Raw genomic sequence first — 19,286 nt, 5'->3', positions numbered from 1 at the left:
AAATAAATTGAATTCCTACTCAATTATGACTCACATTTAGGTCATTGGGAAACAGTGGAATCAGGAATCTGGCTTCAAAATCATGATTCAGATTTAAATCATTGGGAAAGAAAAGGGGTTACTAACGTTTGTTTAACTTTTGACTGCAAACAGTTGTTTTTATCCAGACAGTATGCATTTGTTATTTATTTCAGTTTACACAAATCGTGGTTATTTGGATTGTGATATACAGTATAGTTCAACATATCACTTATCCCGAAAAATAACAAATCCCTAATATGGGTAAATGTTTTAAACCTTTAAGTGAATTTGCAGAAAGAAAGTTTCAGTGAACAGCTGGTTCGTACTTTATTGGTGATGTACATAGTCAAACTTAAGAGAAAATATGTCTATTATCATAACAATCTTGGATTTTAAAGTTTGTCATTTTATTTAAAAATAGGTCAGGCCATGCCAAAAAACCTACTCACCAATTTAGTGAATACAGGAAAGAGTTCTTAGTTCTGTATTAGGTATTCTCTTTGATTCAAAGTCGGTAGTCTATATTATATAGACTACAGACGAAATTATATTTTTATTTATGCAGATGGATAACTGCACAAATATTAATAGAACATTAATTGTATGGATCATAAACATAAACAAATTACGTAACTGGTTATATTATTCAAATGGAAAGGTAAACAATTTCAAAACCAGATGTTAAGGTTATTGTCATAAGATTCAGGCCAATGACGTAATTTGTTTGTGTTTATGATCCATACCGTTACTGTTCTAATATTTGTGGCTAAGTATGTGCTACTTTACTTGAACTGCTAGTATAACTTAATTCGGAACGTTTCCTCCTAGTAAAAAAGAACGCCCTAGATCGGATTGTGTCTAGGTCGTGTAAGAAATGAACGCCTAGGGAGTGAGCCTTTGGGCTTGGGCAAACTTGCCCTAGTTCTCATGAAGTGCGATGGACGAAGTCCTAAAACAGCCTCAGTCCAGTAGGGTTTCAGATCTTTGGATTGGAACATCAAATAGGTGTTCCCAGGCTATTTTTCTAAGAGTAGACTTTGTTTTTAGTGGGAAGTCGATGGCTCTTATACCTATTTGAGTCCCAAACTACAGGCATAGATGAAGTAATATGGCTGGTCACCTCTGTGTGTAAATGAATTTTCACGACTACCCCTAAAAGTTTCGTACTACCACAAATACCAGAACAGAAACTGTTCTAGTATTCGTGAGTGCTACTTTAATTTGTGACCCACTTTAAGGTGAGAGCCTGCGTACAGGATATTACTTAAAGTTATAAGTAAATAGATGAACAATAATAAAAAAAAACATATTATCAGTTTCTTGAACCCAAATTCCAAACAACAGTCTACAACAAGTTTGGATGATCTGTCAGTTCTTCGGCTTATAGATAGATGGCAGCATCAGTCAATGAAAACAAAACTATCAGATAATCATTATCCAAAGCATTCTTTTTATCACTATTAGTCCAGCCTTGCTATGGGGTTAAGAGTTCGGCTTCGCTTGTTTAAAACTGTGGTAAATGGTTGTCAACAATTAAAAAGGTACAGTGCTAGGTTTATTTTTTATTTTGGTTGCTTTGGTAATAAACTTTGGCTTTGTTGTTACTTCAAAGGATTTTTTAAATAATAAATCAATTACTCTATACAATAAATTTCAATTATGCTTTCCGTATCTGTGCATAAAAAATATTGTGTTGCTCATTTTGAATCTTTGATTTTATTTTTTTTATTTTTTATAGGATAGCTTCATAATTAAGTTATAAAGGCATAGAAAATGCTACTTAAATATGAACAAACCAATCACTACAAGTTGTAAATTAATTAGTTTTACTATAATTATGCTTAAAAGTTAAAAATAAGACCACTGGCATTGGCATGATTGAAAAAACTATACAAACTAAGTTAGCTGTAAAAATTGGTTCATTGAAAAGATTAATTTGAAAACTAGAATAATAGTTTTTCTCAGATGAAACCCGATAAATATTTTTTTATAAATAAACTTTATTTAATTAGTGCTTGCAAGGAAGAATGAAATCAATAATGAAATAAAAAATGTATATGTAAAATCAAATATTTAACACAAAATATTGCTATGTATATATTAGTTTTTTGAATAATTATATTTTAATTTTTCAATTTCTCTTCAAGCATAACCTGTAATTTATGACGTTGGGGAAATAAAAAAAATTAATCATTGTAAATTTTTTGTAATAAAACGTGTCGCGTAAATTTGTTTTCCTCCAAATATTATAAGTGAGAAATTTTGGATGTACAGTACTCGTATCTATGGATGGATGCATGGATGTTTGTGACAAGTAAACTCGAAAAATAGTAAACCGACAGGGTTGAAATTTGGTAAAATGATAGCTCACATTCCCGATTAACATATAGACATATTCTTAACTCAAAAATCCTTTCGGGCTCCACCCCAGTGGCTCTGGAGTTTCCTATGTTAACCTTATAGGTATTCATATTAAAAGGAACGAGAGGTCGTCCAGTGGTCGAAACTCGACCAAAAATATGTAATGTACTCACTTATCTATTTTCACCCCACACTGTAAATAAAACATGTGATTGGAGTTTCCTCCATTTGTTTTGATTTTCTGTTTATATTTCGTTGTTATTTCGTAACCAGCATAGCAACGCATAAGATCCATGTTAATTTTTTCAAATTTTTAAACTCATTTTTTGTGCTTATCTTTGAGCCTATTTAAATTTATAAAGGGATTCTGCACACCTACAGGAAAATAGCTTTCCAACGGTATGCGTAGATTTTCCCTACGATTCACACGAGCTGAGAAAAAAGGTTTTAAAGAAACATGCTTGCCTATTAATATATAGATAGATTAAAGAATTTTTTCAGCTGTTTCAAAATAAACAAGTTGGTTCTATGGTATTAAATAGCATTAAAAAGTTATAAGGTTTACCAATAGGGTGCAGCACTATTATTTTTATACATTTATGACAACATCTAATTTGAACCAACTAGCAACAAAAAACTGTGGTTCAAAATGAGAACTTTACTTTTTTATATGGTTTTAGTGGTAGAGCATTATGGTTATGGTAGATGTGCTCTACTATAGCATACCGTATAAATTAATAGAACCAAATATTCTTAAACCATGTCCTCTCCCATAACTGCAATAAGCATTTAATACTTGTATAACAACCCCATACGAAGGACAGGATTTCTTCTCATAACTTTTAGTTATATAACATAGTTTACATAATGTTTACTGTTTGCCTATTGGTTTTTAGTCTATCAGTGTTTACAATACAATGTTAATATTTAAGTGTACAACACTCTACAGATATATTGTTTTAAGATGTGTTTGCGAATCCAATTGGCTGCTTAAGAGTCCTTGTCAGGTTTTTTAGGATCAATAGTTTTTGTAGAATTTTGAGTAGAATTTATTTGCCATCCAATTTAACGTTTGGGTTAACATTATTTAAATAATTTAAAAGAGAAAACATCGAGAGAAAGAATAACTAGAATTGAATTAATTAATGCTTTTAAAATAAACAATTCATATTTTTAGGCAAACAAAATGTTATATGTACTATAGATGCCAAAACCAACAAAAGTAAATGATAAATTATACTTTTAAAAACTGACTGACTACTTCCCTTTCTCTGAATCAATGCCTTGATCATTTCCGTCTTTAAGAAATGTGATAGCCTTTTCTTGACATGATAAACTCTCTAAAATGATCAAACAAAGCTTGTCGACCTGTGAATGTTAAGTTGATAAACTGACAAGTGTTTTAAAACACTATTCGTTTAAAAATATTGCTTAAAACTTTTAAAATGTAAAACAAGCTATATACAAGTAGAACAAGTATAAGAACTTAATAATTTGAAGAATGTTGTGGTAAATAAGTTTAAGATAGATTAATAAAAGAAAGTACAGCAACAAAGAAAAACATATTTTTGAAGTTTTCTTACATAGGGTGGTTCACGTAAGGTGACCCAAATTGATTTAAGACAAACTGTTGGTCCTACAATGATGAAATTAAATTATTTCCCAGTAAATTAACATACTATTACAATTAACGTCCCTAAGGAATAACGTACAACATTTTTAATGTTTTTTGAATACAGCGTGTTCAAAAACCAGAGGGTCACTAGTTAAAATCTCGGAAATATCAATGGCGGCCAATTCTTTGAAAAAGTTTAATTTTTACGGAATAACCTGTATTTTTTTTAATTGTAGAAATCTTTAACCTGATTCAAATATTGCATTCTTTATGAGCTAATATTTATTTTTGTATCCAACATAATAATATTATATTAAAAATAAAAATGTTCGAACGAATTTGTTTTTGAAAATATTTACATACCGGTAGCCAAAAGTCAACAAAATTCAAATAGCATCATATAACAAACAGCACATAATTTTATAGGTCTTGCTATTCCAAGGACCAAGAAACTTTCAAATTTAAATCATATCAATATATTTTTTGTTTTTGAGGTATCAACTAATTATATGCTTTCGCTTTCCCCATATAAAACACATGTTACTTGTTAACTCAGGCCACAGTAATAGGACTCTTATTTCGCAACAATCGGACAGCTGATTTATCAGGTGATTTACAATTTTTTATCACTTTAAGCGAATTTCCCATATAGGGAATAAGCTATTACCGTAGTACTCATGGTAAGACCTGGACGCGGGACCGATTTTTGTTTTCGTTTTGAGGTCCCTAGAGGCCAAAAACACCATCCGTTCAAATTCATATATATATATATATATATATATATTTATATATTTATATATACAGTATATATATATGAGGGGTTGAGAGGCCAAGGGAGATAAGTGACTTTTTAAAAAATGTCATTGTATTTTTTTCAGAGTCATAAAAAATAAAATAAAAATAAAAATAAATTCACTTATACCCCTTGGCTTCCAACTCTTAGGTGTTTAGTTTGGAGGCCAAGGGATATAAATGAATTATTTGTTGAAATTCCACCCTTTTTTAACAAAACCCGTTACCATGACAACATTTTTTAAAAAGTCACATATCTCCCTTGGCCTCTCAACCCCTCATATATGTGTGTCCGTCAGCACGATAACTCGAGCAAAAATGATCCGATTTTGATGAAATTTGGTACAAACGTGTAAATGTACTTTTATTCGAACGAGTTTGCGATCCAGCATGATCGGACCATGGGAACGGGGGTTTACGGGGGGTTTTATGGGGTAAAAATAGGTTTTTCCCATTTTTGACCCAAAAAACATAAAATTTAGCAATTTCTTTCCAAACCATTTTGTAGAGCTTAAAAAAACAAATAATTTAGTATATTGAAGAGTTATTATGCGCCTAATGGTTACGGAGAAAATTCCAAAAAATTTTAAATTTAAAATTCCCATGTTTTATAAATTTCCCATGGAGAATAAGTAAACTGTTGTAGTTTGCTTGTTTGTTAACATATTTTGATCAAATTTGGAAAATGTTTTTATTTCTTACTAACTATTCACATTAAAAAAAAACAGTTTTACCCTCCCTGATGCAGCAAACCTAGTACTTGTTAAACTAATTTTATTTAGATCGGGAATAAATGTTATATTTTTAAGTAGACATTTCAGTGTAAATCCAATCAGTCGAATGGAAATTCGCTTAGTCTGCAGGTTTGCTGCGGCGGGGGTATTTAAAAAGTGTCAGAGTTTCAAAGATCAGTACTAAATTTTGACCAGTCTGTAAATATCATTCTAATTGACAAAATTTGAAAATTGAAAAGTATGTCAAATAAACTAATAAAATCAGCCATACCATATTACTTAAGTCCATTAAATAACAATATGCCTATTTGTTCAATAGTTCAATAACACATAATGGGGCAGCAGAGCAGAGGTAAATGATTTTGTAACAAAGAAGTATATGTATAAAAACCAAGTTATTGGTTTTGGTCAGGTTGATTCTCATCTTATGTATTCAGTGTTCGCTTCAGTATTGTTGGTTGTTGGTTAAGGCGATTGCCAACTTCTTTCTCAAACTGTATAAATCCTCCTGTATATGCAATTGATGGACGGTAAAATTATGCACCTGCTAAACTTGTACAGTGCTTTTTAGTCGGCAACCACGTTGTCTGTCTTCAGATTTTTTTTTAATCCCTAGCTCATATAAACACCTCTATGTTAAAGGTTCAGCAGTGACTTTGGACTCTCCTACTTCCACAACCCAGGCAATGAGCCTCTCCACTACCTGACCATTGGCCAGCTGGCCAGTAGAGCGGCCAATCGCTGGCCAGACAAGGAAGTGTTTGTATCCCTTGTCGATTCTTCCAGAATCACATTCAGTCAGGCTGAACAGCAGGTAAAAATAATGCATCAATTTACTGAGATAGCTCTTCATGGTGTTGATAAAAGTATTGTCCGTTTTGGACTTATTATTTCTTATTTCTGAAGAAAATGAGGACACAAAATGTTTAAGTCTTTTATAACTGCCTGGAGTTTCAGTTGTATTCGCTGTGTGTTTTATTTCTTCTTCAAATGCATTCCATAACCAAACGCTCCACAGGAGAGACTTTTTTTTAGTATTCTTGATAGTACCTAAACCTACATCATTATCGGTACATTAGCGACTAGAGGGGAAAATTATGTTTAATTAGTAGGCTAATTATTTCAACTTAATCCTACTACTATCATCCTACTTCTGAAGGAAGTTACAGATATTTTTTGAACAATGAAAACACACATGACTCTTGAATTATAAATTTTCTATTTTACAAAAAAAAAATCCATGAAAATAGTCCAAATCCAATGAAAATTACTTCAATGTTGTATAAACTTTTATAATTCTGGACTTGACTAATCCAATTCTTCGTCAAACGTTTCCCTTGTCTGTGGTCAAACTTTCCTGAACTATCAGAAAGTCTATGCACTTTTAAACAAAGATCAAGATAGAGATTCCTTGGTTTTCTTGATAAAAAAAAAAACACAAATGTTAATAACCTCAAATTTGTCATAATTAAGTACAGCATCCTAAGTTATGGGAAATGTCTAACATTTTCCAAGACAACTATTTATATGTGAATGGTACCTATGTAACTACTACCTTGTATATTCACAGGCCAACAAGCTAGCAGCTGGGTTTCTAGAGCTGGGTCTTCAGCCTGGAGACAGACTAGGTATTTGTAGTCCAAACTCTACACAATGGTTCCTTACTGCGGTGGCAGCAGCCAAGGCTGGACTCATACTGGTTAGTAGCAACCAGCAACCAGTAACCAGTAGGTAACAACCAGTATAGCAACCAGTAACCAGTAGCCAGTAGGTAAAATACAGTGTCATACCTTCTACTTTAGCCAGTTGCAGGTTTATTTCAATCTTTCCTGCATAATTTACATAAAAGATTTCATTCAGTGTTACAGGATTGATTTATGACAATATAAAATAGGTTTTCATTCCTTACGTCAATCCTAGTTTAGTGTCAGGCAACTAGTTTTGAAACGGTTGTTTCATTTTCAAGCCTCTTGTTGTCTTACATAAAATTGAATGAGCAAATTGTTGTTGTTACAACACAAATATAACATTTAACATACACAAACACCGATACATAGAGTTAACATAACAGTTAACACAATAGTTTTCTAGTAAAGTGATTTTTATTTCAATGAAATTCAACTCACATAAACATAAACAATAACAAACAATAATAATTAATACACAACAACTGTTATGTCACAAACATAAAAGACCACAATCGGATAGTTGAGTCATGTTCTTCGTCATATGCAGTCCTGTTGTATATTTTTGTGTATTGACAACGACAACATGTTCAAATAATTTTACAGTAGACTCCCTCTTATCCGGACAACTTTTAACTGGAAATCGGTTTAACCGGACTACACTCGGTGGAAATGACAGCTCTTTAACTGGACAATTTTTATCAGCACATCGGTTTAACCGGACTAGATCGGCAGGAAGTGGACAGTACTTAAACTACTGTTCTCGTGGGAAAGATTTGAGAAAGTGTTCACGTGTCTAAATATGTAATAATCATTATTGGCTTATACAGTATGCATTTAAACGGTCCGTTTTAACAAGTTTTTGGGAACGTCGGTTTAACCGGTAAAGCCTTTATCCGGACTGGCCTCAGTCCCCAGGAGTCCGGATAAGAGGGAGTCTACTGTATGTAAGACAACAATATGCTTGAAAACTGAACAATTGTTTCTAAAGTAGTCCCCCTGTCAAGCTAGGATTGCAAAAGTAAAGTATGTAAACCTATTTTATATTGACAATATTGATTTATGACAGTTTAAAATAGGTTTACGTAGTCAATCCTTAATTAAAACACATAAAAATATTTCAAATAAGTGTTGAACATTCCAGGTGTCTATGAACCCCGCATACTTGACCCACGAGTTGGAATACTGTATGCATAAAGTTGGGGTTCGCGCCATTGTGACGGATGAGAGCTACAGAGTCCAAAACTACTACAAGATGATCTGTGATATCGTGCCTGGATTAGCCAACTCGCCAGTCAACTCTAAAGTGAATTGCAGCAAACTGCCAAACTTTTCTGTACTGATTGTCAACTCTGAGAAGGTCTTCCCGTAAGTATAAATTCAACATCGGTTTGACACTTTTACAATGTAGATGCAACTAAGAAGACATAACGATTAATTTTAGATGAGTAAAAACAATTTTTGATACTTAAGTAGAATTTTTTCAAGACAACATAGTCTAATGAGCCGCCTATGGAGTAAGCTAATGTATACATAAACTTCACAGTCAAGTTCTATAGTTAATGTTTAGGATGGTTCTGAAAACACAATAGTTCATTAAAAGCCCACTGGTGGGTGCAGATTCAAACCATAGAAAATTTTACTAACTGTCAGTTTTTCTAATGAATTAACTAAAGTCAAAATAGATTTTTTACAGTAGTAAACTTCACTAAAGAATTCTAGATTTTTAACAACTAGAAGAAAAGAAAAGGGCTAGTAATGTAATACTAAAGAATATCTTAATTGCCTATGATAATTTGTATGCACTGTTAATTTCTGTTTACAGAGGGGCTTACCGGTATTGTGACGTAATGGAAGCTTCAGGCAGCCTTCAAGAATTGCAAGCCATAAGTAAAACATTGAGGCCTGAAAACAATGGGAACATTCAATTTACATCGGTAAATTATATCTTTGATTATAACCACTCCGAATAAAAAATGTCCAATAGAACTAGCCTCCAAAAAGACGACCTAAACTTCAAGACTACTGTAATAGAGCAAAAAATAAATACACCATTATAAACCTGAACACTGGAAACTTCCTTACCCAAAAAGAAACAACACACCCAACACCTTGTCAATTCGGTTTCGATGGAGCACGTCTAGTGCAACTACTAAGAAAATGTAATGGAAATCATGCAACTGCTCTAAACAACATAGCAATTAAACAAAACACCTTAGTATCAGACGAGACAATACTCCTAAACGAACTACATCTCTATAATAGCAAAAAACACATTGATATTAAAAACTCATACAACACTAAACTGAACTTAGTCCAAGGTGTGGCAGACAGTGGGAAAACAACTTTCCTACTCAACAACTATGCTACAGGGAACCTCATCCTGTTTCCTACAAGAGATGCGGCAATGGACTTCCGACAGAGATACAAAACCAACCACCCAGACCATAGCCAGGCAAAATGCAATGACACCTTCTGAACCGCGTGCATTCATTCTTAATAAACTCCACCCAACATCTTAACACGTTTGCTGCGGGCCATCAAATGGCAGGCGTAGCCCCAGTGCGGCGCAGCCCGCAGCGTCGAACAAACCCGATTGCTGGGTGATTGGCTCTCATATTTCGGTATGACGAATAGCAAATAACGTGCGGTGATGTCCTGTTTTATAACAAGAGTCGACGTAGTTCGCTAAACACTCACAGATAGCAGCACTGCTTGGAACGTAGCCGGTCCCATCGTATTGCCAATTGGAGGGAGAAAGACGGGACAACAAGTTGATTTTTAAGTTTGCCAGACGGGGATTTTATGGGGAAATTTAAATTTTACTACCAACCTACAACACAACAAAAAGCAAGTCACCCACTACACGCTAACGTGGAATAGGTCTGCCTTCGACCGATGCTAGAGCAAAAACAATAATATACATAAATAATAAAAATATGCTATCACCTACCATCATTCTAAATAAAACTGAATTAGAGAAGGTGTATGAATCTAAATTTTTAGGATTAACTATAGATAGCAACTTGTCTTGGAACAGCCATGTCAATAATCTATTTTCTAAATTAAACTCTGGGGTATATGCACTAAGGAGGCTCTCAAAAATTTGTTCAACAGAGACTCTGAAAATAGTGTATTTCGCCTATATTCATTCAAATATCGCCTTTGGTCTTTCATTATATGGGGCAACTTCCATTCAAAATTTGAACAAAATACTAAAAATTCAGGAACAATCAATTCAGATAATATTAAAATTAAATTATAATGAATCGGTAAAACTCTTTTTTTCTAAAATTGGTATCATGACTGTATATGCAATGTACATTTATGAAACTATAATTTCTGTGAAAAACCGCCAGGACCAACTTCATTTTGTTGGAGATACGCATAATTATAATACAAGATTCAGGAATAGAATTGGCATTGACAAACATAAACTTGGATTTTATGAAAAAAAGCCAATGTATATGGGGTCAAAATTTTATAATATGTTACCAAAAGCCATTATATCTGAGAAAAATATTAATAAATTCAAAAATTAACTAAAAAAATATCTTATTGATTTAACATTATATTCTTTCTCTAAATTCCCATGTAAAAATGAAGTGTAAAGAAAGTTTTTAGTTCTGTTTTTCTTTTCATGCATATAACTATATCTTTTGTTTTGACAGCCTTAGTATTAACCAATCTTAGTTATAATGTATCTTAGTATTAATTAATATTGACACCATTTTATGTACAGAGTACTAATATTGAATAAAGATTTTATTGATTGATTGATTGATAGATACTAAAGGCATTGCCGAGCGTATCCGATCGGTTACGGCAGCACCTGCTCGTATCCGATCGGATACGCCCGCAGTGAACGTGTTAAGAGAGGAAACACCTATAACAGGCTCTTCATCGATGAAGCCCTAAAGATGCATGCCGGAGAAATACTCTTTGCAGCCATTTTATCAACTGCTAAAGAAGTAATGCTTATTGGCAACATTAACTAAATACCATATATAAACAGAGCAGAGAACCTAGAAGTTAACTACCACAACATTACATAAATAGCCACAACAACAAAAATAGTAAACACCACTTACAAATGTACAAAGAGAACCACAGCCATCCTTTAAAAATTCTACAGCCAAGGAATGCAAACCACCAACCAGACAGAGAAAGAACTGGCGACACAGCAGTATCAGGGACTAGAAAACCTGAACCTCACTCTCAACAAAAATAAATGCAAATGATTGGTCTTCAAACAAGCTGAGAAAAGAGAACTAAACAAGCTAGGTTTCAGCGCATCTACGATACATGAATTTCAAGGATGGCAAGCAGAAAACATAGCTGTCATAAAAACATCTGCTAAAAGAGAAGAAATTTATGAATCGAATGAAGCACCACTGCATCGTTGCTATCTCAAGGCACACACACTCATTCCTTTACAAAACACCCAACAGTAATGATAAACTAGGCCGTTGGATACAACAATCAAACTTGCTTAGCTCTCAGGAACTTTCCAAATACCACATCAACATAGAGAAAATCGCGGACCTACACCTCCCAAAGCATAAAAACACACTGCAAACTAACAAAAACCAAAGTTGCACACAAGAACCCCTAAACACTACCACCTCCCAACATCGTTTTTTAGAAGAACACCCTCAACCCAGAGAAAGGCACAAAAACCAGCTCAAATATGTAACACATCCCCTCCGACATTCCGTACATTAAAACTCCAAACACCTAATAACCAACAAGAACTTAAAATTCTACAAAAAAATATAAATTGATTATCTAAATAAACTGATAGACTAGCACACTTCCTCCAAGATGAAGACCCGAACTGGATCATAATAACAGAGCATGGCGTAACACAACAAAACTTGCAAAACACGTGGGTAGAAAATTACTCACTTATTGGAGGCTTCTCAAGGAAATACCATGTCAAAGGAGGAGTGGTCGCTTAAGTAAGTGGCTGGGAAAAGCATGTATCACTCATATGCACAAGTAGCGAGGGAACAGAACTGACTTGTGAAACTGTGGAAACAGTGCTCACTATGGATAAGCAAATATTAATAATGTGGGACATCAATGTAAACAACCTAGTTGATGACAATGAAAATTGAAGAACTCCTAACCTCCTTCAATATCTCAAGACTGAGGCCAACTCCCACTCGAATTACGAGTGAATCAGAAACATCAATACACTGGATATGCTCAAACATTGATAATCAACAAGTAAAAACATCAGTTATAAAATCAGGACTATCTGACGCATCTATACCGCACAAATCACAAAAATAATCACTAGAAAACCGATCTAAACTACAGAGACATGCCGAGAAGCCTTCAAGAACCTTAAAATTCTCACATCAATTTCACTCCACATAAGAGAAGTCATTATCCACACCACTAAAACAGCCCAGCCAAGACACAGAGACATAGACCAGCACAACACACGACATGCCACCAATTTTTCCCTCCCACAACACCACCTGAGTCTGTACAAGCAGAAACCATCCTACAAAGGTGCTCTGTACTTTAACAACCTACCAGAGCACCTTAAGAGAGAACAACCCAATCGGTTCAAGAAGCACCTGACAACATGGCTTATGGACCAGTCGTTGTACTCAGAGGATGAATTCCTAAACAATAAGAAGCTACTATAAAAATAAAATGCTAATTGTAGGCCTAATTGCAAATGATTGTAACCTGACGCATGAATGTTCTCTAGGAATATTTCAATAAAGAGTTTGTCTATTGTCTATATCCTTGCTTTCACAAGGCTAGTAGGCAGGCAGGCTACTAGCCTCAGTATAATTATCTCAAGTTAAGCCACAATTGCTCAATACTGACGACATACATACCATACTAGTTCTGTTATCCCACAATGCTTAGTTAATCCGTAAATCCGTATACATTTTCAGGGTACAACAGGGAAGCCAAAAGCAGTGCCACTGACACATTTCAATCTTGTCAATAACTCTTACTGCTTCGGTAAAAGGCTGGGAATGGACAAACAAGTAAGTCCAAGCGCACAAACTTTTAAACACATGGTTCAAATTTAATTTAAGTAGGCTATATTAAATTTTGTTTGTTTTTATTAGTGAATATTACAGGTAATGTTATTAAAAGCTCCAAGCTAATTTACAGTTAAATGCCTTATATTTAATATTCAGACAGTGCTTCATACAACAAGAAAACACTCTCCTCTAGACTCAATTTGGAGAAGCCATTAGCACCAAGAAACAATTTTTCTAATAATGCCACAAAAAAGTAAATATAACCATTGACTATTGATAGTCAAATATATAACTAATAATTATTGACTTAGTAATCATTTTCTTGCCCAAACAAATGATATTTTAATGATATAATCAATTCCAAATTATAACAATCGTTAAAAAACAGAATGACTTACTTCCAAACCCAGTGTCATTTTCAGTGAGAAGGAGAAGATTTACTCTTATTATTTTTTTCCCTTATTTTCACCAACTTGGTTAGTTTGATAATTTCTACCATATGAATACAGAGTCTGAGTATTTATATTGTGTACTGTACCGTGTAGCACTACAAGATTCTAGCTCAGTCTCCATTCTTCCATGTGTTGGGATACATCAGTGCTCTCATGGCCAGCCTCAACTTTGGTAGTACGATTGTCCTTCCCTCGCCTACCTTCAGTGTGCCTGACTCTTGTGAGGCCATCAAGAAGGAGAAGTACGTACTCTGGTTCCTAGGCTAGAATAAAAATGAATGTAGTTTATTGCTACAGTAGAACTTTCAATAGCTTATTCTAAAGGTGTTAAAAATTACAAATGTAGTTCAAATATAATCATCATAATGATAGTGGCTCACTTTAATGGCCGTCTGACCATGCCACGGGCTCAACGTGCTTATGCAGGGGTGCCAGAGGCTCAACACACCTATGTGGGGGTGCCAGGGGCTCAATATGCCCATGCGGAGGTGCCAGGGTCTGGGTCTCAACAGGTCCTACACCAGTGCTGACTAAGCACGCTCATTTTGAGGGATCGGGCCAGTAGCCCCAGGTGACTTCCTGGTGCCCAACACCTTCGTTCCAGGTGGTACCCAGTGAGAGGGGAGAGTTCCTCATACCCTTCAACGAAGAATCTTCCCACTATTTTTCTGCGTTTGTTGAATTTTCCATACAACCTCCTTATTATTCTAACAGCCAAAATCACTTAAAACACTACAGTTTTTACATATAACTGTGTTACAGATGTACCATGCTACTAGGTACCCCCACCATGTATGTGGACCTGTGTAGTTATGTCAAGAGTCTGCCACTAGAGGAGCAACAGCAGCACCTGTCTCCAGAGGTAGCTGTCAGTGGTGGAGCACTCTGCTCTCCTGAACTGTTCCGCAAGATGAAGACCACCTTCGACTGTGACAGGGTAGTGGTATGTGTCCATTGGGCTCTTTTCTAAGTTTCCTCTGTTTGTTTTAGCAAAATTCAAAGAATTACTGCAATACCGGTACTAACTTTGACTTTTGAGATTGGGTGATCGATTAATGAATACCTCAGGAGGTATTAACTAATTTTGTGGTATTTTTTGTTGCTACACAGAATGAAAAGGTTCAGCTTACTGACAGGTAACAATCTTTGAATCATCTAAGGACCAATTGAAAAACATAAATTATTGCAAATATAGTCTAAATTAAACATTTTTCATAACTTCCATTTTGCATCACAGAATTCATTGTAAACTAGCCTTAACTGCGATGGAAGCATCAATGACGATTTACCACTGATCATTTTTCCAACAGTCAGTGTATGGACTGACGGAGACGACAGCAATGTGTTTTCAATCTACACCAGAGGACTCTGAGTATCAGATGACTTCTACGGTCGGAAAGATCAGTGATCATGTTGAGGTAAAAATTTAAAGTAGGAAATTTTAAACGTTTTTCGATAAAATAAGGGATTTAGTAGTCTGAAACTTACACTTTATTGGATGACAAAATATAAGAGCACAAACTTGCATATGGTAAATCAATGAGCTGGAAGTTCAAAATATTTGACAGTCCAGTTATGACTTGTAGAAGGTTAGTGACCATTGCATAAGGTAAACTTGATGGCTGCTGTCATAATTCTTATCATTTTACTCCACAAGGAATAATAGCAATCTTTGGAGACGTCCTTTCCCTATCCCAAACTTTTGGACTTCTGAATATTCGAGTTAGGACAGGTCTCAGAACAATAACACATGACCGTAAACTGTATCTCATACCGGTACTACAATATGCCATCTGGACCAGTCATACTTAACAGTCATTTTAGCTAGAATAACTTGACTCTTTAGCCAAATTTGACACAACACTAGCTTAGATTAGAAAGCTATATTTAGCTCTTTATTAACTAAAACATTGTTTCTGCTGTATATACACAGCACTAAATGTAATGTTTCTTGGAAATTTGTACTTAGATAAATAAAAAAATTCTGATAATAAATCATAAACGTGAAACATTTTCTGCCAGAAAATAAAGGATTTTATCATAGTAAGTAATAATGGTGTTAAGGGTAAAGCAAGGAGAACAAATTGCCACTAACTCAAATTTGTCCTTATTTCAGGCCAAAGTAGTGGATTCTTCCGGAAAGACTGTTCCCATGGGAGAGACAGGAGAGCTGTGGATGAGATCCTTCAACAACATGACAGGATATTGGGAAGATCCTCATGGAACAGAAAACATCCTTACCAGAGATTACTGGATCAAAACTGGGTAATTAATTTAGCCACTGCTGTATTTTATCCCCAACATTACTTATCTCCTTTTATTTTAAAATTTTTAAAAGTTGGTGTGCAAAAAAACTATTTTCCAGCAGCATGCTCAATTAAACCACAGATAAATAAGGAACAGAGAATACACCCTGGTACTCTTAAGTGGTGTCTAGCAAGTAGTGTTGGTGTGGGTTAAGTCCAACAGGGTCCTCTTCACCCTGTTGTTCTACAACGCTCATGGTGGAGGAAGACCCTGTGCCCTGTGTAATAGGAATTCCTGCACAGTGCTCGCAGTTCGGGCTCTTCCTTTCTAGTAACAAGTATATTTCTGGCAAAACACCAAGAGTTGAAAGCGCATGTTTGTCCCATAAGCGTTTTTCCTCTATACCTTACTTATCTGTGATTTAAATTAGTTGAACTTATGTTAAAAGTAGGTACAACTTCAACATGGAAAGATAACATCTACTTCACTACTTCACAACACAAAAATTTATCTGATTACTTCAATGTTTGTTATTCATTATACAACAGTATCGACAGTCAAAATTCTCTGCATATGAGAACAAATCTCAATACAAAATTTGAGGATATTGTTGTTGTTGGAGAAACAACAGTTAAAACTATCTGTCAGTACGTTTTATCAATGATGTTAGTTTTTTACCTTCCCATCCCGTACCATTAAGCTAATCCTTTAGTAATAAAAATATAATTGTATAACAGCTTTCTTAAAAAACTATTAAGGAATTTTGCATTTTTACAATTTCCAGAGATAAGTTTGTCCTCTCCCCTGATGGCTATGGACAAGTGGTTGGAAGGATTAAGGACATGATTATCCGAGGAGGAGAGAATATTTCACCCAAGGAGGTTGAGGACTTTTTAGCGACACATCCTAATATCCTGGAAGCCCAGGTTTATGGAGTGTTAAGTGAGCGGCTCGGGGAAGAAGTAGGCTGCAGTCTAAGGTTGCAGCCTGGAGCTCAAATATCCGAACAGGAGGTCGTAGACTTCTGCAAGGGTCAGGTTAGAAGATTATTAAGCTATTTACTTTAAGTATCCTAGGAATAGTCAGTTTTAGGTACAATTCCGAAGGGAAAACTGGCAAAATGGTCTCTAGTTTGAAAAAAAAACAATTTATAATTTGTAAAGGCGGTTTCACACTGGCGTCCGCGGACGATAATTTCGTCCGCGGACGGATGAAATGATTCGGATGGATGCTACGCGCCCCCTTCACATTGCGAGCTACGTTTCAAACGTCCACTCATTCGCGCATGCGCATATGGAGTTGGCCATTCCTACTACAATCATAGATTAAACATACTTCCTCTTACAACTCAGTGAAGGTGTGCAAAATGTCTGAGCCTTCTGTCCCATGGTGTCAACCCGGATTTTCTGTTCTGTGGATTGATTCAAGTAGTGATGATAGTGACGACGAGGTTGTAGGCCCTACTTTTGTACTCATTATCAAAAAGGAGAAAGTGGGTTCATCCAATTAACAGTAAGCGGCAGCGATTTGGTGAATCATTGTAATAATGCAAATAATCAAAGTAATACAAATCTAATAATGATTTACTGTACAGTAATTCGTATAATATACATGGTTATTGGTTAGGATACTTTATTCTCTTTGTAATCTCTGTGGAGTGTAGTCGCAATTTCCAACCAAATTTTATCTTTCTCTTGTTGATCTCTATAAATTTCTATAGTTGTATCCCAGATAACTGGGTAGGCACGGACAGCCTCAATTAATTCAGCCATAACAAACAACAAGGGAGGACACAAAACAACAACTAGATGAACACTATGACTGTAAACACAAACTACTGAACACTGTGATGCGAGTGACACATGCCTCGCTGAGAGCTACTGCTCTGTCTGCGCATGCGCGAGGGCGTGATCGTCCGCGGACGTTTTAGAAAAATCGCTCCCAGAGCGATTCCACCAAATCGTCCACGGACGAATTTCTGCATCCGCGGATGGACGCTACGTTTCAATGGGCGGTGTGAACGGTCCCATCTGATAACATGGGCAGCGATTTATTTTCGCATCCGTCCGCGGACGAAGAAATCGCCTTAAAGACGTGAACAATTTTCCTTCCTCTTATTGCTCTGTAACTCAAAGGCTATTATTTTGAGCATGGATATGTTATATTATTTTTATGTATAAGTTCTAGTATACTGGTAACTTAACTGTTTTTTTTAGTTTAAAAAACATTCCCAGTTTAGTTTTGCATACCAACTATGTGGTATTGATTAAATTGCTTCTGATATTGTGGTGCTAACCCGGCAGATGGCTCATTTGACAAACTTCAAGGAGTGTTTGAGTTTTCAAATTTCTGTGCACTAGGTACCTGACTCTGTACACAAGCTTTCAACAATAAAGTACTTTCTCATTCTTCTTTCTTTCTTTTTATTTGAGGTATATTCTTGTCTCAAATCCCATTTGAGAATTTTTAATCCTCCTTAAAAAATTGTGTACAGTTTTTTTTTTTAGGTTTTGGCCTTTTTTCATCCTGTTATTGTTATTCTTATTGTTTAAGTAGTTTTAATACAAATATCTTTTTACAGATTTCCTACTTCAAAATACCAAAGTATGTAGAAGTGCTTAAGGAATTCCCCAAAACTGGCTCTGGAAAAATACAAAAGTTTAAGCTACGAGAGGCAATGGAGAGAAAACTAGGATTAAGAAAATAGATCTGATGGCAATAGTGACTGTTTGTTGTTGTTTTCCCTGTTTACATTAATATGATAAGACTAACAAAGTTCTGTATATAAAATCTCTTTATGATCAAATAAATTTGTGTATCAGCTCTGTTTTAACAGATATGTTATAACAATAGATTCAAGTACTCAATAAAATGTTGGTTAATGTTTTTATCAAATAGTCTACCGGTACTAATTGTGCTTTTCCTTAAATTAGCTTACCTATGCAATATTTGTATTTTTTATGAAATTTGGGAAAGAACCATCGATGAGTAGTTGTACAGCACTATGTTTTACCCTGTTAGTTTAGTCAGATAAAAGGTAGACTTAACTTGAGAAAAAAGATAAGAAGGCAATGAAATTGGACTATAAAACTCTCGGTAACTAACTTTAAAAAATTAACAAGACTTGACATGTTTTCTTTTCATTGGCACAGCAGTTAAACCCAATAATGATTAATAAAACCCAAAAGAAATAATGTTAATAATTAAATGTAATTTTGATTGATAATGTATATTACAGTAGTACATAGTACAGTAATACATATATCACAGTAGCCTATAGATTAATCTATATATTTAATACGCGACATGAAACTTTGTGAACAATAAGGCTTTTTTGTTTTAAGATTTAACCCCACATATTA

The 19,286-nt window shown here is 34.8% G+C and overlaps 1 protein-coding gene across 1 annotated transcript; it reads left to right on the top strand.

Annotated features, from left to right (window-relative positions):
• The first annotated feature begins 1,495 nt into the window (after positions 1–1,495).
• Positions 1,496–18,631, top strand: LOC128984989 (medium-chain acyl-CoA ligase ACSF2, mitochondrial-like). Its single transcript, XM_054404363.1, has 12 exons — positions 1,496–1,562; positions 6,166–6,337; positions 7,094–7,222; positions 8,353–8,576; positions 9,034–9,145; positions 13,130–13,225; positions 13,771–13,919; positions 14,440–14,620; positions 14,988–15,095; positions 15,794–15,942; positions 16,709–16,961; positions 18,506–18,631. Exons 1-12 carry the CDS (start codon positions 1,498–1,500, stop codon positions 18,629–18,631), a joined length of 1,764 nt encoding a protein of 587 aa, XP_054260338.1. The 5' UTR covers positions 1,496–1,497.
• The last annotated feature ends 655 nt before the right edge of the window (positions 18,632–19,286 follow it).

The sequence above is a fragment of the Macrosteles quadrilineatus genome, unplaced genomic scaffold, assembly GCF_028750875.1.
Source record: "Macrosteles quadrilineatus isolate MER2022 unplaced genomic scaffold, UCM_ALF_1.0 Scaffold_2__2_contigs__length_208266976, whole genome shotgun sequence".
NCBI lineage: Eukaryota > Metazoa > Arthropoda > Insecta > Hemiptera > Cicadellidae > Macrosteles > Macrosteles quadrilineatus.
The sequence above is the reverse complement of the archived record's forward strand: the minus strand, read 5'-3'. Positions and strand labels throughout refer to the sequence as shown.

Bases quoted from the DNA above. Each gene is read 5' to 3' on its own strand.
- LOC128984989 (XM_054404363.1), top strand. From the start codon at position 1,498: ATGGGGTTAAGAGTTCGGCTTCGCTTGTTTAAAACTGTGGTAAATGGT. The intron at 1,563-6,165 runs GTACAGTGCTAG...TCTATGTTAAAG, and splicing joins GGTTGTCAACAATTAAAAAG to GTTCAGCAGTGACTTTGGAC. The intron at 15,096-15,793 runs GTAAAAATTTAA...TCCTTATTTCAG, and splicing joins AGATCAGTGATCATGTTGAG to GCCAAAGTAGTGGATTCTTC.